Below are 21588 nucleotides of genomic sequence, written 5' to 3'. Positions count from 1 at the left end.
TGATATTTTTTCATGGAAATTACATGTAAATGAAGTTTTCTCTCTAACAGTGGCAGATAGAAATGAATTTGCGAAGGAAAGAAGAGGCGATGAATGAGGCCAAAAAACGGAAAGATAAAGACTTAGAAGAGAAAAAGCACTTTGAAGAAATTATGAAGAGAAGAGAAGAGAAACTGCATAAGCAAACCAAACCTTATGAGCTTCCTCAGATGACTGAAGCAATTTCTTTAGAAAAGAAAATGTCTCACAAAAAAATGGAGATCACATTGCCAGAAATTAATAACAGACCAAGAGAGCTTCATATTAGGAATATTTGTTGTAATTAATCTGAGGTCATTGGGTGGAAAGGAGCTGTCATCCTAGTGCAAGCTGTTCAATAGTCATATTTTAGTCCTATATTGGTAGTCAACTTTTAGTCAGTTGAAGGAAGTGATTTCACCAGTTAAAAATTTCCAATTATATAACTATTGCTTTTCTCAGTTGATGCTTGTCTTGTGATTGTATAGCATTCTTGATCAGTCATTCCCAGAATGTTGAGTTTCATTGGACTATAAGATGGAAATGAATTCCAAATTAATGAATCACTGAATAAGAGTTATTTCTTGAAAATAGAGTGAGCATTTGATTATACTCCTATAGTCACTATTATTCAAATAAATGAGGTTGTGGCATCTATTTGCATTTGCATTTTATTGTTGACATTTAAGTAAACACTATGACAGAGACTTGAATTTGCTAAATTACTATATGTAGGCAAATCTGGAAGGGCCAGTCACCTTTGATGCACTTGATCTTTAATGGATGCCAGCAGAAATCTATGAGTGACAGTGGTTTTACTTTGTCAGATGAGTTTATGGCAGTGGATTAAGATGACCCTGCCAAGTGCAGTATAAACTACTGGAGGCATTCATCCCGTTAGTAGTCATTTTTTAAAGAGTATTTCTCTTCATCTGAAGCTTTCAATCTATGAGTAATAATAATGAAAAAAGGGATCCTGTGATGCCTTATATTCCTTTTCTGAAAAACATAGATAATATATTTTTCAATTTCACACCCACAGCTTGGAGATACACAAGAGACAGGTACATTATCAGGTCTGTTGAATGACCACACAGGTCAGAAAGGTAACATATATTAATGATGGGAGCTGGAGAATGCCTATCCCATCTAGAGAAATGTCTTGCCACTTGACTACATGCTGACGTGTATGAACTGTGTTGTAGTATCTTCTAGTCTTTCAGAAAGAAACCTTTAAATGGATTTTTTAAAATGAAATTTGTACAGTGTATATTTTAGTCAGCTTTTGCATTGTTGTGACCAAAAGTCTGACAAGAACAATTTAGAGAAGGAAAACCTTATGTGGAATTCATGGTTTCAGAGGTTTAGTCCATGATCAGCCAACTCCATAGCTTTGGGTCCCAAGATGAGGCAGAACATCATGGCGGAAGGGCATGGCAGAAGAAAGCAGCTCCAATGGCACGCTGCCAGCGACCTCTCTCCTCCAGCCACATCCTACCTGCCTGCAGTTACCTCTCAGTTAACACATATCCACTGATTAGGTTACAACTCTCATAAGCTAATCATTTCACCTCTGAACATTCGTGCATTGTCTCACATAGGAGCTTTTGTGGGATGCCTCATATCTAAATCCTAACACAAAGTTTCAAATTGTTTCGAAAATTTTTTTTATTATTTAAGTTTTTATTAGTGCATTATAGTTATGCCCAATAGGGTTCATTTTCATATAATTATACAAGCATGGAATATAATTCTCTCCAATTCAATCTAGTACTTGATCTCCCCCACCCCACTCCTTCCTCCCCCTGTTCCCTTTTTTTAAACTACAGATATTCTATTTACTTATAGTTTTTAAAAATTAATGTAGGATAGATTTATACATCAAGGTGAAATTCACTGTGCCATATTCATATATGTACATACGGTAGTTTGATCAGTTTCATTCTACTGTTCTTCCCTTTTACTGTCCCTCCTCCTCTGCCTTCAATCCACATCCTTTACTCCATTTTCTATTTGTATGTAACTCCCCCCACACACTTATTTTGGGTTAGGTTTTGCATGTAAGAGAAAAAAAAAATTCAGTTCTTGACTTCCTGGGTCTGGCTTATTTCACGTAGCATGATATTCTCCAGTTCCATCCATTTATCAGCAAATGCTATAATTTCATTCTTTTTTATGGATGAGTAAAACTCAGCTGTATATACGTATGACATTTTCCTAATCCATTTATCTATTGACAGGCATCTAACTTGGTTCCCTTGGTTGTTGTAAAGTGTGCTGTTATAAATATTGCTGTGGCTGTATCCCTATAGAATGCTGATTTTAGATCTGTTGGATATATACCAAGGAGTGGAATAGCTGGGTATGAGGTAGTTCCATCCCTACTTTTTTTTTTTTTTGTAGTTGAACACATAACCTTTATTTTATTTATTTGTTTTTTATGTGGTGTTGAGGATTGAAGCCAGGGCCTCACGTATGCTAGGCCAGCGCTCTAATGCTGAGCCCCAGCCCCAGCCTGCATCCCTACTTTTTTGAGTATTCTCCATACTGCTTTCCAGAGAGGTTGTACTAATTTGCAGTTCCTCCAACAATGTATGAATACACATTTCCCCTCATATCCTCACTAGCATTTACTATTATTTGTGTTCTTGATAATTGCCATTCTGACTGGAGTAAGATAGAATCTTAGTGCAGCTTTGATTTGCATTTCCTTGATTGCTAGAGACGTTGATTGTTTTTTCATATATTTCTTGGCTATTTGAATTTCTTCTTTTGAGAAGTATCTCATTTGTTATTTTGCCCATTTATAAATTGGATTGGTTCTTTTTTTGTCTTTTTTTTTTTTTTTTTAGTTTTTATACAGTCTGAATATCAATCCCCTGTCTGAGGAGTAGAAGGCCCATTCTCTGTTCTGTAGGCTCTCTTCATGCTCTTGTTTCCTTCCTGGGTAGAAGATTTTTAAGTTGATGCCATCCCTCTTATTGATTCTTGGTTTTCTTTCTTTTGCTTTAGGAGTCTTGTTCAGGAAGTTGGTGCCTGTGCTAATATATTGGAGTATTGAGCCTACGTTTTCTTTTAGAAATTACAGAGTTTCTGGTTTAATTCCTGGGTCTTTGATCCATTTTGAGTTGATTTTTGCTCAGGATGAGAGATAGGGATCTAGGTTCATTCCTCTAAATAGGGAAATCTCAGCACCATTTGTTAGAAAGCTTATCTTTTCTCCAATGTCTGTTTTGAATATTTCTTTTGAATTTTTTTTTTTTTGAATATCAGATGATTGTATCTATGGGGATTTGTCTCTGTCTTCTAATTCCATTGGTCTTCATGTCTGTTTTGGTGCCAATGGCAAATAATTTTTTAAAATCATATTTTAGTTTAAGTTTGACACATGGGCCACAAATTTGTGACCTATATTATGTGAGTTTAAGGTATCATTATTTGTTTAAAATAACAAAATATGTGGTATAAAAATCTTGGGGGTAAGTTTCTGTTTTCATTCACATATAGCTGATTCAAACTTGGTTTTTATTCCCATTTTGTGTTATCCTTGTGTCCTTCTACAGAGAATATTCAAGTTGTTACAAATAAAATTTCCTTCAACTATTGCTTTATTTACACGTGAAAATAAATCTCTCTTAATGAAAACCAGCCCGTTCCATCTCTCTTAATGAAGACCAGCCAATTCCATTTCTCTGAATCACTTTTCCTCCAAAAGCTTGTTCTAGCAGGTGTTTATCATCTTCTAGGACTCTTCCCATCACCCAGTTCTAATCCTATGGAAGTCCCAGATACTCTCATCCTTCCATGCAAACCACTCTCTTGTTAAGAACCACTAGTGACATGAGCCTTACCAAACCCTGGCTGCTTTTTTAAGTGATAATCTTTCTATTGGTTTACAGGCAGATGTAACCACTGAGTTAGAAATTGAAGGGAAGGGACTCTAGCATCTGACTGCTACTTGTAAGAATTTCAACAAATCCTGCTGTTTTAAGCACCAACTTCATGAAAAGAAACCTGGTCCCTCCATTTCTGAAACTTTCTGGCATTTTGAGACACAATCTTGTCTGCTTTAAGACTTTCCCACTACTGACTTTGGTTTATTTTGCTCTTCTCTGCTTAGATTTGTTCCTGCTTGTTCAACTGCTTTCTAACCTCCACAGTTGTGTTAGTATTTCCAACACACTATCGTCTTTTATCCTTATGGATTCATACCTTTGTTTTAATAACCGCTTTGCTCTCAGTAAATGGTGATTTAGAAGAGAGAAAAAAATCTCTATATAGGTATATATGAAGAAAGAAAGAAATGGAGAAAAAATGGTTAAAATACTTATACTTTAATTCTTAAATTATTCATTTTTATTTAGCAATAAAACATTTCTCACTGTTGTCTTATGTCTCTGACTCTTCTTGAAATATTAGCAAAGATTGTGCTTGTAAATCTGGATCTACATCCTAGTTTTACCTCTGGTTAGCTATGATATAATAGGCAGTCACCGAACCCTTTGTACTTCATTTTGCTAATTTATAAAATGGATATAATTAATATAAAGATTGCCATCAATCAGAAGGTAATTAGGGAAAAACTCTCATCAATCATTTTAACAGAATTGATGTCAACAATTATTCTAAAAGGTGTTCGAGAACTGAGAAAATGAGAAAGGAACATAGAAACAATACAGAAACAGTAACTGGAGAAAAATGCTACCATTCCTAGTCCATGGAATCAAAAAGAATGGGATTATCAGAATGTGGGGATTAGAGGAGACACCTCACACAGTGGGGCTCAGGCCGTTGATGGGGGGACACTGCCTCGCTATTGCTGACACTTCTGAGGGACACAACAGGTGGTTCTGGGAGCCCAGGAAAAAAAATGGAAACCTGAACAAACTGTCTACTTTGAAGACCACACATGCAGGAAGAGAAAGGCAATTGGACGAATCGTTTCTTCATCCTCTCCATTCTTGTACATGTGCTCTCCTTTCCCAGCATCACACAGCAAAAGACAAAAGCATAGGTTTGGAGCTGTCACTAGTTAAATTACTGGAAAGAATGTGCAACATAATGCCTATGACATATTAGACTATGTCATAATGTTACCCCCCTTTCTTTCTTTCATTTTGCATCATAGGTCCTTTTCTCGGCTCTTTCTGCAACTCTCCCAACACACACACACACACACACACACACACACACAGGAGTTTGGAAGAAAAAAATCATTTTTTTAAGTTAATGTAAATGGCTGAAAAAGAAACTTCACTACAAGTCATTTTTAGAACAAATTTTCATTTTTTCCATTAAGTGCTCAATTTAACACAAACTCAACTGGAATTATTTGTCATTTACATTTAGTATTAACTTTGCTTTAAAATTCACAAAGGGGCCTATGAGTCTGGGACTGTGTTGATATCAAATTATCAAATGGAGCCTTTCAGCTACTCTTTTTTCCCCCTTTATCTTATGTTTTCTCATTCTTTGTTATTTGTTTTCCACTTTGACAGGAGGAAGAAAGAGAAAGAGAAAGATATTCTTGTCTATTTACCTTTTACAGCTCTTATTTACTGTTAAGTGCCTCTTTTAGGAAGTGTTTAGCCTCCCTCAGGTCTAAATTCCCTTTGAACTAAAACTTGTTTCCATGCTACTTTACCATTATGTTTATTTCTATTTTGAAAGAGCAAACCAAGGGTTTCCTCCCTTCACTTATTATAGATTCTGTAGTTTTCTCTTAGTAACCATCAAAGCAACTTCTTTTTTACACAAGCTATTTCATTGACCTTTTAACATATAGAGAATGAATTACTTAAAGGACTTTTAGGCTGTTTATTAGAGTGTTGAAAATTAAAAAGTATATATTAGGGGAAAAGAGGAGAAACAAAATAATACATTCTGAGTAATACAAGCATAAAAATGAGTATTTATCCTATTGTGATTTTAAAATAAGGACAAATAGTATGATTCATATAGGTTTGTGGGCATACTGGAGACATGTTTAAGAAAGAAAATACCTGAAAAAAATATACTTACTCTAGCATTGATGAGTATATTTAGGGAAAAGAGGCATGGAGATAATAGACAAAAATAACTAGCATCATTAATTTTAGAAATTTTATAGTAACATATAGAAATTCTAATTCAAATAATTGATTCTTTTGTTCCTACTAGTAACAACCCTCTTTGTAACTCTCTACTATTGAATTACCTTTTCAGTGTTTTTTTTCCTCATACTTTAAATTTTTTATATCAATAAGTCCAAAGAAATTTAAAATCCATCCACAAATTCACAAATTCTTGCATGGTATTGCTTAAAACACATATGGTAGATACTCCTTCTTCTCCTCTTATGCCGCCTTAATTATACCACTGTGTTCACATCACAAGGTTCTATTACAGGGTTTTTCTGACATTTGGGGCTAGAAAGTTATTTAATGTGATGGGTTTTCTGTGCTTTTTAGTAGCATCTCTGGTCTCTAGGCACTAGATACCAGTAATAGCCCCATCCCCTCACTCCTGCTGCTGCCTGTTGTAACAACAAAAGTACCCTGGGGGGCAAAATTGCTCCTGGTTGAGAACAATTGTTCCAGAGTTTCACTGAACTTTCGGATTTCAAAGTTAACTGCCTGAGGGTTGCTTTTGGGTTTGCCTTCAAAATTTTATTCCAAACTGCACATACACTAAACTGTATCTTTAGGTCAGTGATAAAAGCACCGGAGGTCTCAGGAAGGCTCCTCATTTCTCCTCACATCTCCGTTTGTGGAAGTGGGACAGGAAGAGCCCTGTTTGTTTTACCCATGATTAATCAATGACTCTTACCCCCTCCCCTGTGGGCTAACTACAGAAGAAGATAGGGAGTCATGAAAATCCACTCTGCCACTGCTCCGTAGTAAATTTAGCTCACTCTGTACTTTTCCACCTTAGTTAGCCACTGGAGACTTACAAATTCACGAATTTCCTTGTACCAGTTCTCCTTGTTTTCTCTGGCCTAGGATGTGTTTGGAAACTTAGAGCAAAATGCATTTTAAATTATCATGTTCTATACCATAAATTCACATATTTGTATAGTTTTGTAAGTTCTGCTGATGATTCGGGTATTTTTGAGCTACATGCATTTTTCATGGTGACATAAATTTCAGGGATAATTTGGCTTTAATGTTTATTCAAGCTCACTTTTCCATCCAATCATTCTAGCTAAGGGACCTATTTACATAATACCTAGTGCCTTGTTATTTTTTTTATTGCTGTTTCATTGAAAAGTCAAAAATAAACAAATATGTATTTCCGAAGCATTTTTTTTTAGTTGAAAGAACCTTGTGGTTACCCAACTGTCCAATGAAATTTCCCGAGCTGACTCTATTTTTAGGAAGGAGAATCCTTTTTTATGAATGAATGAATAAGGTAGAGATCAAACCTCTCAAAATCACCAGTGAGACTTTATATGAAAAAAAAAACCTAGAGAACCAAAATCCAGTAATGCTTTGAATAGTGCTTAAATTTATGAAGAAATAGAAACTAAAATGGGCCAATCTGTTCATCTCTAGCTCCAATTTTTCATTTGGCTTCCCAATCAGAGGCTTCACTGTAAAGAAGCCATGAATAGCAGACACAGTTTCTTCCAAACTATTCCAAGAAGAGATATTGTGGAAAGTCAGAGAGAAAGATAGAAATGAGGGTAATTGAAGAGCAAGGTATGTGTGTGGGGAGGTCATGGTGTAGAAACATCCCGATAGACAAGGAAAGTGAGCAGGTGAGCAGCATCAATTCCCAGACTACTCAGGAACTGTTAAATTCCTCCAGGAGAGGGATTAGACACACCTGCAATCATTAGGGTGAGGTAAGAAGCAAATACTGAAAGTCAGGTCTCTGGTATTAGCATATCAAATGCAACAGCCAGAGAGAGAGTGAGAGTGAGAGAGAGAGAGAGAGAGAGAGAGAGAGAGAGAGAGAGAGAGAGAGAGAGATGGATCCACCTTCAGGGCACATTAGTAAAGAAAGCATACTAGTTCCTGACTCTACTTTCTGTACAACCAGAGATATGAAAAATTGTGCTCTATATGTATAATATGAATTATAATGCATTCTGTTGTCATATATGACAAATTAATTTAAAAAAAAAAAAAAGGTCAGGGAGGTGTCAGAGGACTGTGGGGAGGATTTAAGGACCCAGGCTTCTGTCTACCCTTATAGGCTTTACTCCTCCCTATATAGCCACAGGCCATTTTGGAAAATAGGATGAAGGGAAGATGAACCCGGAAGGCAAAGAAGCTTCCCAAAGAAAACAAGTTTATATTTAAAAGATCTCTTGATTTCCTAGATTTGAATAATTTTAAACCTGAGTTAGTGAACCTAATCTTTGCCCTTCCCCAAGAAAACCAGTAGAGGGAGCCTCATGAGGAAAATCTAAGTGATTTTTTTTTTTTTTTTTTATTGGTCGTTCATAACATTACATAGTTCTTGATACATCATATTACACGGTTGATTCACGTGGATTATGAACTCCCGCTTTTACCCTGTATACAAATTGCTGTATCACATCAGTTTCCCTTCCATTGATTGACATATTGCCTTTCTAGTGTCTGATGTATTCTGCTGTCTGTCCTATTCTCTACTATCCCCCCTCCCCTCCCCTCCCCTCCCCTCCCCTTTTCTCTCTCTACCCCTTCTACTGTAAATCATTTCTTCCATTTGTATTATCTTGTCTTACCCCTCCTTTCCTCTTATATGACATTTTGTATAACCCTGAGGATCGCCTTCCATTTCCATGCAATTTCCCTTCTCACTCCCTTTCCCTCCCACCTCTCATCCCTGTTTAATGTAGATCTTCTTCTCAAGCTCTTCGTCCCTACCCTGTCCTTGTTTACTCCCCTTATATCAAAGGAGTCATTTGGTATTTGTTTTTTAAAGATTGACTAGCTTCACTTAGCATAATCTGCTCTAATGCCATCCATTTCCCTCCAAATTCTATGATTTTGTCATTTTTTAATGCAGAGTAATACTCCATAGTATATAAATGCCACATTTTTTTTATCCATTCATCTATTGAAGGGCATCTAGGCTGGTTCCACAGTCTTGCTATCGTGAATTGAGCTGCTATGAACATCGATGTAGCAGTGTCCCTGTAGCATGCTCTTGTTAGGGCTTTAGGGAATAGACCGAGAAGGGGAATAGCTGGGTCGAATGGTGGTTCCATTCCCAGCTTTCCAAGAAATCTCCATACTGCTTTCCAAATTGGCTGCACCAATTTGCAGTCCCACCAGCAATGAACAAGAGTGCCCTTTCCCCCGCATCCTCTCCAGCACTTATTGTTGTTTGACTTCCTAATGGCTGCCAGTCTTACTGGAGTGAGATGGTATCTTAGGGTAGTTTTGATTTGCATTTCTCTGACTGCTAGCGATGGTGAGCATTTTTTCATGTACTTGTTGATTGATTGTATGTCCTCCTCTGAGAAGTGTCTGTTCAGGTCCTTGGCCCATTTATTGATTGGGTTATTTGTTATCTTATTGTCTAATTTTTTGAGTTCTTTGTATATTCTGGTTATTAGGGCTCTATCTGAAGTGTGTGGAGTAAAGATTTGTTCCCAGGATGTAGGCTCCCTGTTTATCTCTCTTATTGTTTCTTTTGCTGAGAAAAAACTTTTTAGTTTGAGTAAGTCCCATTTGTTGATTCTATTTGTTAACTCTAGCGCTATGGGTGTCCTATTGAGGAATTTGGAGCCCGATCCCACAGCATGAAGATCATAACCAACTTTTTCTTCTATCAGATGCCATGTCTCTGATTTAATATCAAGCTCCTTGATCCATTTTGAGTTAACTTTTGTGCACGGCGAGAGATATGGATTCAGATTCATTTTGGTGCAAATGGATTTCCAGTTTTCCCAGCACCATTTGTTGAAGATGCTATCCTTCCTCCATTGCATGCTTTTAGCCCCTTTATCAAAAATAAGATAGTTGTAGTTTTGTGGATTGGTTACTGTGTCCTCTATTCTGTACCATTGGTCCACCCTCCTGTTTTGGTACCAGTACCATGCTGTTTTTGTTACTATTGCTCTGTAGTATAGTTTGAAGTCTGGTATCGCTATACCACCTGATTCACACTTCCTGCTTAGTATTGTTTTTGCTATTCTGGGTCTTTTATTATTCCATATGAATTTCATGATTCTTTTATCAATTTCTACAAGATATGCTGTTGGGATTTTGATTGGCATTGCATTGAACTTATATAGGACTTTTGGTAATATCGCCATTTTGATGATGTTAGTTCTGCCTATCCATGAGCAGGGTATATTTTTCCATCTTCTAAGGTCTTCTTCTATGTCTTTCTTTAGGGTTCTGTAATTTTCATTGTATAAGTCTTTCACCTCTTTTGTTAGGTTGATTCCCAAGTATTTTATTTTTTTGGGGGATATTGTGAATGGAGTAGTTGTCCTCATTTCCGTTTCAGAGGATTTGTCGCTGATATACAGGAATGCCTTAGATTTATGCGTGTTGATCTTATATCCTGCCACTTTGCTGAATTCATTTATTAGCTCTAATAGTATCTTTGTAGACCCTTTTGGGTCTGCTAGGTATAGAATCATATCATCTGCAAATAGTGATAATTTAAGTTCTTCTTTTCCTATTTTTATGCCTTTAATTTCTTTTGTCTGCCTAATTGCTCTGGCCAGTGTTTCGAGGACTATGTTGAACAGAAGTGGTGAGAGAGGGCATCCCTGTCTTGTACCAGATCTTAGAGGGAATGCCTTCAATTTTTCTCCATTCAGAATGATGCTGGCCTGTGGCTTATCATATATTGCTTTTACAATGTTGAGGTATGATCCAGTTATCCCTAATTTTTCTAGAGTTTTGAACATAAAGGGATGCTGTACTTTGTCGAATGCTTTTTCTGCATCTATCGAGATGATCATATGGTTCTTATTTTTAAGTCTATTGATGTGGTGGATAACATTTATTGATTTCCGTATATTGAACCAACCTTGCATACCAGGGATGAATCCTACTTGATCATGGTGTATAATTTTTTTGATATGTATTTGAATCCGATTCGCCAGAATTTTATTGAGGATTTTTGCATCAAGGTTCATTAGAGATATTGGTCTGTAGTTTTCTTTCTTTGAGGTGTCTTTGTCTGGTTTCGGAATCAGGGTGATGTTAGCCTCGTAGAATGAATTTGGAAGTTCTCCCTCTTTTTCTATTTCCTGAAATAGCTTGAAAAGTATTGGTGTTAGTTCCTCTTTAAAGGTTTTGTAAAACTCTGCTGTATACCCGTCCGGTCCTGGGCTTTTCTTAGTTGGTAATCTTTTGATGGTTTCTTCTATTTCCTCTATTGTTATTGGTCTGTTTAGGTTGTCTATATCCTCCTGACTCAATCTGGGCAGATCATAAGACTTAAGGAATTTATCTATGCCTTCACTATCTTCTATTTTATTGGAGTATAAGGATTCAAAATAATTTCTGATTATCTTCTGTATTTCTGAAGTGTCTGTTGTGATATTGCCTTTTTCATCCCGTATGCTAGTAATTTGGGTACTCTCTCTTCTTCTCTTTGTTAGCATGGCCAAGGGTCTGTCAATTTTATTTATTTTTTCAAAGAACCAACTTTTAGTTTTGTCGATTTTTTCAATTGTTTCTTTTGTTTCAATTTCATTAATTTCAGCTCTGATTTTAATAATTTCTTGCCTTCTACTTCTTTTGCTGTTGTTTTGCTCTTCTTTTTCTAGGATTTTGAGATGAAGTATGAGATCATTTATTTGTTGGTTTTTTCTTTTTTTGAGGAATGAACTCCAAGCAATGAATTTTCCTCTTAGAACTGCTTTCAATGTGTCCCATAGGTTCCGATATGTTGTGTCTGTGTTTTCATTTAACTCTAGGAAGTTTTTAATTTCCTCCTTGATGTCTTCTAAAACCCATTGATCATTCAGCAACCTGTTGTTCATTCTCCAAGTGATGCTTGATTTTTCCTTCCTACTTTTATCATTGAATTTCAGTTTCATTCCATTGTGATCAGATAAGATGCATGGTGATATCTCTACCCCTTTATATTGTCTAAGAGTTGCCCTGTGACATAATATATGGTCTATTTTTGAGAAGGTTCCATGTGCTGCTGAGAAAAAAGTGTAACTACTTGATGTTGGGTGGTATAGTCTATATATGTCAATTAAGTCTAGATTGTTAATTGTGTTATTGAGTTCTATAGTTTCCTTATTTAACTTTTGTTTGGAAGATCTGTCCAGTGGTGAGAGAGGTGTGTTGAAGTCTCCCTTGATTATTGTATGGTGGTCTATTAGACTCTTAAACTTGAGAAGAGTTTGCTTGATGAACACAGCTGCGCCATTATTTGGGGCATATATATTTATGATTGTTATGTCTTGTTGGTGTATGGTTCCCTTGAGCAGTATGACGTGTCCTTCTTTATCCCTTTTGATTAACTTTGGTTTGAAATCTATTTTATTAGATATGAGTATGGCCACTCCTGCTTGTTTCCGCAGTCCATATGAGTGGTATGATTTTTCCCAACCTTTCACCTTCAGTCTATGAATATCTTTTCCTATCAGATGCGTCTCCTGTAGGCAGCATATTGTTGGGTCTTGTTTTGTGATCCATTCTGCTAGCCTGTGTCTCTTGATTGGTGAGTTTAAGCCATTAACATTTAGGGTTATTATTGAGATATGGTTTGTTCTTCTAGCCATATTTATTTATTGATGTTACTAAACCTGATTTGTTATCCTCTTTGACTACTTTCCCCCCTTTACTGTCCTACCTCCCATTGTTGGTTTTCAATGTTGTTTTCCATTTCCTCTTCCTGTAATGTTTTGCCAAGGATTTTTTGAAGAGATGGTTTTCTAGCTGCGAATTCTTTTAATTTTTGTTTATCGTGGAAGGTTTTAATTTCATCTTCTATCCTGAAGCTTAATTTCGCCGGATACACGATTCTTGGTTGGAACCCATTTTCTTTCAGTGTTTGAAATATGTTATTCCAGGATCTTCTAGCTTTCAGAGTCTGTGTCGAGAGATCAGCTGTTATCCTGATTGGTTTACCCCTAAATGTAATCTGCTTTCTTTCTCTTGCAGCTTTTAAAATTCTCTCCTTATTCTGTATGTTGGACATCTTCATTATAATGTGTCTAGGTGTGGATCTCTTATGATTTTGCATATTCGGCGTCCTGTAGGCTTCTAGGATTTGGGATTCTGCCTCATTCTTCAGGTCTGGGAAGTTTTCTCGTATTATTTCACTGAATAAACTGTTTATTCCTTTGGTTTGGAGTTCTGTGCCTTCTTGTATCCCAATGACTCTTAAATTTGGTCTTTTGATATTGTCCCATATTTCTTGGATGTTCTGCTCATGGCTTCTTAGTAGACTTGCTGAGCTGTCTATGATCTTTTCCAGTTGAAATACTTTGTCTTCATTGTCTGATGTTCTCTCTTCTAAGTGATCTACTCTGCTGGTAGTATTCTCAATTGAGTTTTTAAGTTGGTTTATTGTTTCCTGCATTTCTAGGATTTCTATTTGTTTGTTTTTTATTACCTCTATCTCCCTGTGAAATTGATCTTTTACTTCCTGGATTTGTTTGTCAATGTGATCTTTCATTGTCTGATTTTGCTGTCTCATGTCTTCCTTGAGACTCCAGATAATCTGAAGCATGTATATCTTGAACTCTTTATCTGACATTCCATCAGTTGCAGCTATTACCTCTTCTAATGTTGAGTTGACCTGCATTGCTTGTGGTCCTTTCTTTCCTTGTCTTTTCATACTGCTCGAGTTTCTTTCTGCTTGGTGCAACTGTTGTGTTTTTGAAATTTACCCCCTGGCCTTTCTTTCCAGTGGGCCGCAGGTATCTTTGCTCCCCACACTCCGGCACCTTGCCGCTCCCCAGTGCGCGCCACCGACTCCAGCCGCAGGGCGATTGCCTATCAGGCTATGCTCCCCTCCGTGCGGAGAAGAGGAGCTCCCGCAGTCGAACTTTGCACGATGGAAATCTGTCTGGAGCCCCTCGATTTCGCTGGAAATTGGCGGCGGCCGACTACGGGTTCTGGCGGGGCGGCCCAAGCCGCTCAGGGTGACCGCAGCTTGCAAAAGCGGTTGCTGGCTCCGGGATTTGACTTCTGCACCCGCCGCAGTGCCACCTGTGGAGCCGGTTAGCTGTGGCCGCGTGGTTAGGGACCCGGATGGAGAAGCAGCTGCTCCCAGAGCGAGCACTATGCCTTCCGGGGGAGCCCGGATGGCGGGGGCCCACTGCGGGTTCGGGCAGGGCGGCCCAAGCCGCTCAGGGTGAACACCACTTGCAAAAGCAATTGCTGGCTCCGGGACTTGACTTCTGCACCCGCCGTGTTGTCACCTGTGGAGCCGGTTAGCTGTGGCCGCTTGGTTAGGGACCGGGATGGAGAAACAGCTGCTCCCAGAGCGAGCACTATGCCTTCCGGGGGAGCCCGGGTGGCAGAGGCCCACTGCGGGTTCGGGCGGGGCGGCCCAAGCCGCTCAGGGTAAACGCTGCTTGCAAAAGCGATTGCTGGTTCCGGGACCTGACCTCTGCACCCGCCGAGTTGCCACCTGTGGAGCCGGTTATCTGTGGCCGCGTGGTTAGGGACCCGGAGGGAGAAGTAGCTGCTCCCAGAGTGAGCACTATGCCTTCCGGGGGAGCCCGGGTGGTGGAAGCCCACTGCGGGTTCGGGCGGGGTGGCCCAAGCTGCTCAGGGTAACCGCGATTTGCAAAAGCGATTGCTGGCTCCGGGACTTGACTTCTGTACCCGCCGCGTTGCCACCTGTGGAGCCGGTTATCTGTGGCCGCGTGGTTAGGGACCGGGATGGAGAAACAGCTGCTCCCAGAGCGAGCACTATGCCCTCCGGGGGAGCCCGGATGGCAGAGGCCCACTGCGGGTTCGTGCGGGGCGGCCCAAGCCGCTCAGGGTAACCGCCGCTTGCAAAAGCGATTGGTGGCTCCGGGACTTGACTTCAGCACCCGCCGTGGTGCCACCTGAGGAGCCGGTTATCTGTGGCCGCGTGTTTAGGGACCCGGAGGGAGAAGCAGCTGCTCCCAGAGTGAGCGCTGTGCCTTCCGGGGGAGCCCGGATGGCGGAGGCCGACTGCAGGTTCAGGCGGGGCGGCCCAAGCCGCTCAGGGTAACCGCCACTTGCAAAAGCGATTGCTGGTTCCGGGACCTGACCTCTGCACCCGCCGCGTTGCCACCTGAGGAGCCGGTTATCTGTGGCCGCGTGTTTAGGGACCCGGAGGGAGAAGCAGCTGCTCCCAGAGTGAGCGCTGTGCCTTCCGGGGGAGCCCGGATGGCGGAGGCCGACTGCAGGTTCAGGCGGGGCGGCCCAAGCCGCTCAGGGTAACCGCCACTTGCAAAAGCGATTGCTGGTTCCGGGACCTGACCTCTGCACCCGCCGCGTTGCCACCTGTGTAAGTGATTTTATAAAACTTCAGAAACTAAATTTTCTTTTTATATTTAAAATACGTGAGATTAAGTTTGTGTCATTGAAGTATATATATGAGGCTGGCATTTCAACACATACACATATACATATTTGCATATGTATAATGAGATACCCTTAATCACTGGGGATATAGCAATGAATCAATGAATATTACAGAAACTAAAGCATTCTACATGTTAAAATTAATATGTGTGCTTAAGACAAGCAACAAATAAAACATATAATTTCAGGTAGGAATAGGTGAGGAACAAAAATAAAACATGGTGAAGAGACAGAGATAAGTTCATCTTAAATCAAGTCAGCAGAGATGGCCTCTCTAAAGATTTCAACAGAGATTAAAATGGAGTGAAAACAGGAGATGTTGGTTTGTAGTCTTTCTGTAATATCTTGGCGTGGGCTTGGCACCATGATAATGCTGGACTCAGAGAATGCATCAGGAAGTATTTTCTTTAGCTCTATTTTCTAAAAGAGAATGTAGAAAATTGGTATGAATGCTTCCTTAAATATTTGCTAGAATTTACCAGAGTACCCATATGGGTCTGGTTCTTTCTCCTTTGTGAAGTTATTAATTATAGATTCATTTTTTTTTCTTTTGGTCCGAGGGATTGAACTCAGGGGCACTTGACCACTGAATCACATCCCCAGCCCTATTTTGTATGTTATTTAGAGTCAGAGTCTTATTGAGTTGCTTAGCACCTTGCTTTTTCTGAGGCTGACTTTGAACTCTTGATCCTCCTGCCCCTCAGACTCCTGAGTCACTGGGATTACAGGTTTGCCCCACCCCACGACTAGATTCAAATTAGTTCATCTCATCTAGGTTTTTGAATTTGTGTACATAGAGTTGTTCAAAGCATTTTGATGTCTATGAGGTCAGTAGTGATGATCCCTCTTTTATTAGAAATTTGTATCTTTAGTTAACCAAAAGATATATTTATCATATTTATCAATCTTTTCAAATAAACATGTCATGTTTTAATTAAAAATAAAATAAAATGGAGTGAAAAGTGGGTCATTTGCCTTTTGGGGGGTGGTGGGGGACTATCCAGGCAAGGTAAACAGCAATTAAGAAATCTCTAGGATTACCATTTGTGCTTCTTGCTGTATTTCTCCCTCTTCCCTGCTTTAAACACATACTAACATTGTATTTCCTGGCCTCATTGTGTTGTGGTCCTATGGATAATTTTGGCCAATGCTTTTGAGTGAGGATGATGTGTGTTGCTTCTGGGCTGAAGCATTTACTTGTTGACTTGGAATAATAATAATCATCCCCCCTTCATAATAATAATGAATGTTAAAAAGAAAACACTTTTTCCTCTTTCACTCTGGACTCCCTTAATAAGGATGATGGATCTGAGAAGACAAAGCCTTCTGTTATGAGAGTTGGAGGTTTTGGAGTTATAAATTATTGCAGAGTAATCCAGCCTAACATGACAGAATAGGAGTAAGTTTAGGATGTTTGAAGAAGAGCAAAGAATTCTGCAGAGCTGGAGATAAGGCCCCACAGGAATGAGAAGGAGATCAAATTGGAGACGTAGATTTGGGCCAGATCTTATAATCATGAAAGCCATGGTTTCAGCTTTGATTTTTTTTTTTAACCAAGGTAGAGGGAAATTGCCTTGGGGGTAATGAAACAAACAAGCAAAAGAAAACTTCAGCCTAACTTGTAATGTTTTGAAACTTGTGTTTTAAATTATGATTTCTTTGTTTTGAAATTGATATCTAATTCACACAAAGGTTTGAGGTATTTTTCTAAGAACTTAACATATTATAAAATTATGATTTTAGGAGATGAAAAGGTTCAACATAAGCCCACTACCTTTATAAATTATAACACAAAACAAAGATGGATCTAAATATCTTCTAATTTGAAATATTTAGAAATTTATAAAACACTTAAAACTAACTTTATAAAAGTAAAATGAAGCAATAAAAACTCCTTACAATTTACTCAGGTGCATTGAAATTTTGTGGGAAAATAACTTTATGCCTCAGAAGATACTCTTCTTGGTATTGTTTCTCTGTTGAATAAAGAGTTTGGCCATATTAATGTTATTACTAAGCTGAAACAGTGGCCTTTACTTTGTCTTCACAATTGAGAAAGTTGAGTATTCAACAGGTCAATGGCCATGATTGCTTCAACCAAGGTGAGAGAGGGGAAGTTGAAATGGAGACACACTGGAGATGTTGCAATGCACCTGTGCAGGTGTTTCAGTGGTTTTCATTCACTTTGTAGCTGCTGCATCAATGGCAACGAAACTGCATTTGATTGGATTTGGCAATAGCTTTCCTCCAACAATATTTTCAAGAGATGGGTTTGTTCAGGGTTGAATTCCCAATTATATCCTGTTGTAAGAAGCAAGATAAAGCAAAGTCTCCAGCATCAAATGTAATTACCTCTTCTATTGACAACTTGTTCTTACTGTTAAAATTATATTGCTTTGGGGGAGGAATGGAAAAATATCACTTTTCATTTATACACTAATATCTTTGAATACTAAGTGTATTTAACTGACTATTTATTTATGTGGCTCTGAGATCAAAGCTCTGATATGCCCTGAGATCAAAGTACTAAAGAGATGTGGCACAGGATGTAGCACCCTTGATATTTCAAAATTATTAAACTAATATATGTAGTGCATTTTATTCTTCCTGTAAATCATGTTCTTTTGTCATCATTAAAATATCATGTTACTCAGAGAGAAGAAGATACATTTGTGTTCATAGCAGTGTTATCCACAACAAAAAGTTGAAGTAATCCAGGTGTCCATTAATAGATATAAAATGTGGTTATCAACATACTGTGGAGTGTTAGGAGCCACAGCAAAAATATTGATATAGGCACCTTTGGATTTAATGACTGCCAGCCAGCAATCCACATTCATATGGTAATTGGACTCATGCTGTTCAGCTGGGCCCATTTGAAGACTCAGGTTACTCATGTCACTCTTGTAATGGGAGAGTTCCCATTGGTTGGAAAAGGATGGTAGGAGGGTGTTCCGGGGGAAGTGGAAACCCCCCCGGCTCAGGTAGAACACACACGTGGCGGACCCACTTGTTAGGGGACGCACACGGCCTCTCTCTAAATAAAACTTTGTCTCAGTTTGACTGGCTTGTGTTTTTGTGCCCAACCGGGTTGCAAGATTGCAAGCCCGCGCGCACTGACAGCTCAGCAGGGAATCGCTCAGCAGGGGTGCGGCAGGCAGGGCTCGGCGATAGAGGCGGCAGGAGCGGAACTCAGCCGATCCGGGGCCGGGCAGCCTGCGGCATTTTGGTGGCCCGTACGGGGAACGCCCAAAATTTAAAGGTGAGTAATATCGCTCGCCCCTAAGGAAAGGCGACAGAATGGGTATTTCTGTTTTGATTTATTCTGCTTTTATTTCAGGCTCTCTAGCCTTACAATTTTTTCAGACGAGTTGGGATAAATGGTTAACTCAAGGTTTGAAGTTATTCGGCCCTGAGAGAGAGAAAATTGACATAATCATTTTCCTCCTCTCCGTTTCTGTTTCATTCTGTTTTGGCTTTCTTCTATCCTATCTTATTGGGTTACGTTACCTTTATAGTAGATTAGAATCTAGTAAAAAACAAACCGAAAAACTGTTAAGTAAATTGTTAGAGGTCCAGGCCATGGCAGAAAACATATTAGGTCAAGCAAAACAAAAGGTCTCTCAAGCTAGTCAGATAGAAGAAAATTTCAACAAGGCAAGCTCAGGGAAAAAACGGTCATCAGATAGGGAGGCTGCTACTAACTCCGTTTCACCACCAGAGGGCATAATTCAACCAACAGCTTTACCTGCCTCCATAGATGATGAAAGGAATCCTGAGGCGGGACCCCAAAAATTAGCATGCCCTGTAGTTGAGCGGGGAGAAGAAAGAGAACGAGTTTACCGTGCCTTAGATTTCAAAATAGTAAAGCAATTAAAGGAAGCTGTAGCAACCTACGGCCCGGCCGCTCCCTTCACAGTCAGTATGGTCGAATCTATTACCAGCTGGGACTTAACACCAGCAGATTGGGCTAACGTGTGTAATTCTGTGCTAAATGGAGGACAATATTTATTATGGAAAATTGCCAATGAGGAATTTTGCAAGGAGACAGCTAGGCGAAATGCAGAAGCAGGTTACCCTGAACGAGACCTGAAAATGTTACTGGGGAAAGAAGAATTTGAAGGGCAGATGCAGCAAATCAGATATGATCCTGGCGTATACGCTCAGATCGCCATAAATGCAATTAAGGCATGGAAAACTTTGAAGGGACAAGGGGATTTTCAAGGTCAACTATCTAAGATAATACAAGGAGTTAATGAGCCCTACGCTGACTTTGTAGCTAGACTTATTGAAGCAGCCTCTGAGACATTTGAAAATACAGAACAGGCAATGCCATTTATAAAACAACTGGCTTACGATCAAACAAATCGTTGCTGCAAAGAGGTCATTAGACCGTGGAAACAGGAAGATTTAAACACATATATTAAATTATGTAGAGACATTAATGAACAAGGACAAGTCATGGCAGCTGAAGTAAAACAGGCTTTAAGTACCAAGCCAAAAACATGCTATAATTGCAATCAAGAAGGGCATTTTAAAAGAAATTGCCCCATAGGAGGAGGGTTTAACAAAGCTAGGTATCAAAAGAGTAGAATCCCGGGTATTTGCCCACGATGCCATAGAGGGAGACATTGGGCTAATGAATGCCATTCTCAAACCACCATAGAGGGTATTCCGTTATCAAAAAATGGACAAAGACCAAGTGTCTACCCACGATATCGTGGAGAAAGGCATCAGGCCCCGTTGTCAAAAAACGAATTGGAGGGCCCAATGCCCCGGGGCCCAAAACCACAAATATACGGGGCAATGGAGGAACCCAGCAGCACCATCAAGGTGGTGCCCAGGACGCATTATCCATTAGATCCCTCATCAGTCAGACTAGAGGGAGCGCAGGGTTGGACATCTGTGCCTCTGCCAGAGCAGTATTAACTCCAGAGATGGGAGTTCAAATCATTCCCACAGGAGTAAAAGGACCTCTTCCCCAGGGAACAGTAGGCTTATTATTAGGACGCAGTTCTTCTACACTTAAAGGACTTATGATAAGTCCTGGGGTAATTGATCCCGATTATGAGGGTGAAATAAAAATTATAGCTAGTTCTCCAAGAGGTATATCAGTAATTTCATCAGGAGATAGAATAGCACAGTTATTAATAATACCAAGCCTACATGATAAATTTTCCAGTTGTAATGTAGAAAGAGGTTCCAAGGGATTAGGCTCCACAGGTGTAGATTGGGCTATGCTATCTTTAAATTTAGATTCTCGCCCTATGCTAAAATTAAATATTCAAGGGCATGATTTTAATGGACTGCTGGACACAGGCGCTGACCTCAGCATCATATCTCGCCAGGAATGGCCTAAACATTGGCCATTACAGCAAGCGACCCAAACGCTTAGAGGCCTAGGAGTGGCAACTAATCCCCATAGAAGTGCAATGGTATTAGATTGGAGGGATCCTGAAGGATGTGAAGGAACTATACAGCCCTATGTATTGGACCATCTCCCCATAAATTTATGGGGACGAGACGTCCTAGATCAATTAGGATTGACATTAACAAATAACGTCAATCCTAACGCGCCCACTACTAGGGCAAAACAAGGCTTTAGAAAAGAAAAGAGATTAAGAGATCAAGAACAAGATATAACAGCACCAATTCAAGTAGATCAAGAGATAGATAAACATGGATTGGGTTTTCAAAAAGGGCCACTGAGACAATCAAAATTACTTGGAAATCAGAAAGACCAGTGTGGGTTCCTCAGTGGCCCCTAACTAAAGAAAAGATACAAGTAGCCCATGATCTGGTCAAACAGCAATTAGCGGAAGGACATATACAACCTTCCGTATCTCCCCATAATACTCCCATTTTTGTTATTAAAAAGAAATCTGGTAAATGGAGATTATTACAAGATTTAAGAGCCATCAATAATGAGATGGTTATTATGGGACCTGCTCAATCAGGGATTCCCCAATTGTCTGCTCTACCAAAAACCTGGCATGTTCTAGCTATAGATATTAAAGATTGTTTCTTCTCAATTCCAATTCATCCCGAGGATAGTCCGCATTTTGCATTTACTATCCCTGCACTGAATCATGAAGGTCCTGATCAG

The 21588-nt window shown here is 39.4% G+C and overlaps 1 protein-coding gene across 1 annotated transcript in view; it reads left to right on the top strand.

Annotated features, from left to right (window-relative positions):
- The window catches only part of Tmem232 (transmembrane protein 232), a 192945-nt gene extending 192619 nt beyond the window's left edge, over nucleotides 1-326 (top strand). Inside the window, exon 13 of the mRNA XM_077795632.1 lies at nucleotides 51-326. Within this exon, the coding sequence (XP_077651758.1) occupies nucleotides 51-326 (276 nt within the window). The remainder of the gene's footprint in view (nucleotides 1-50) is intronic.
- The last annotated feature ends 21262 nt before the right edge of the window (nucleotides 327-21588 follow it).

The sequence above is a fragment of the Urocitellus parryii genome, chromosome 1, assembly GCF_045843805.1.
Source record: "Urocitellus parryii isolate mUroPar1 chromosome 1, mUroPar1.hap1, whole genome shotgun sequence".
Lineage (NCBI taxonomy): Eukaryota > Metazoa > Chordata > Mammalia > Rodentia > Sciuridae > Urocitellus > Urocitellus parryii.
This window is presented reverse-complemented; position numbering and strand designations above follow the sequence as displayed.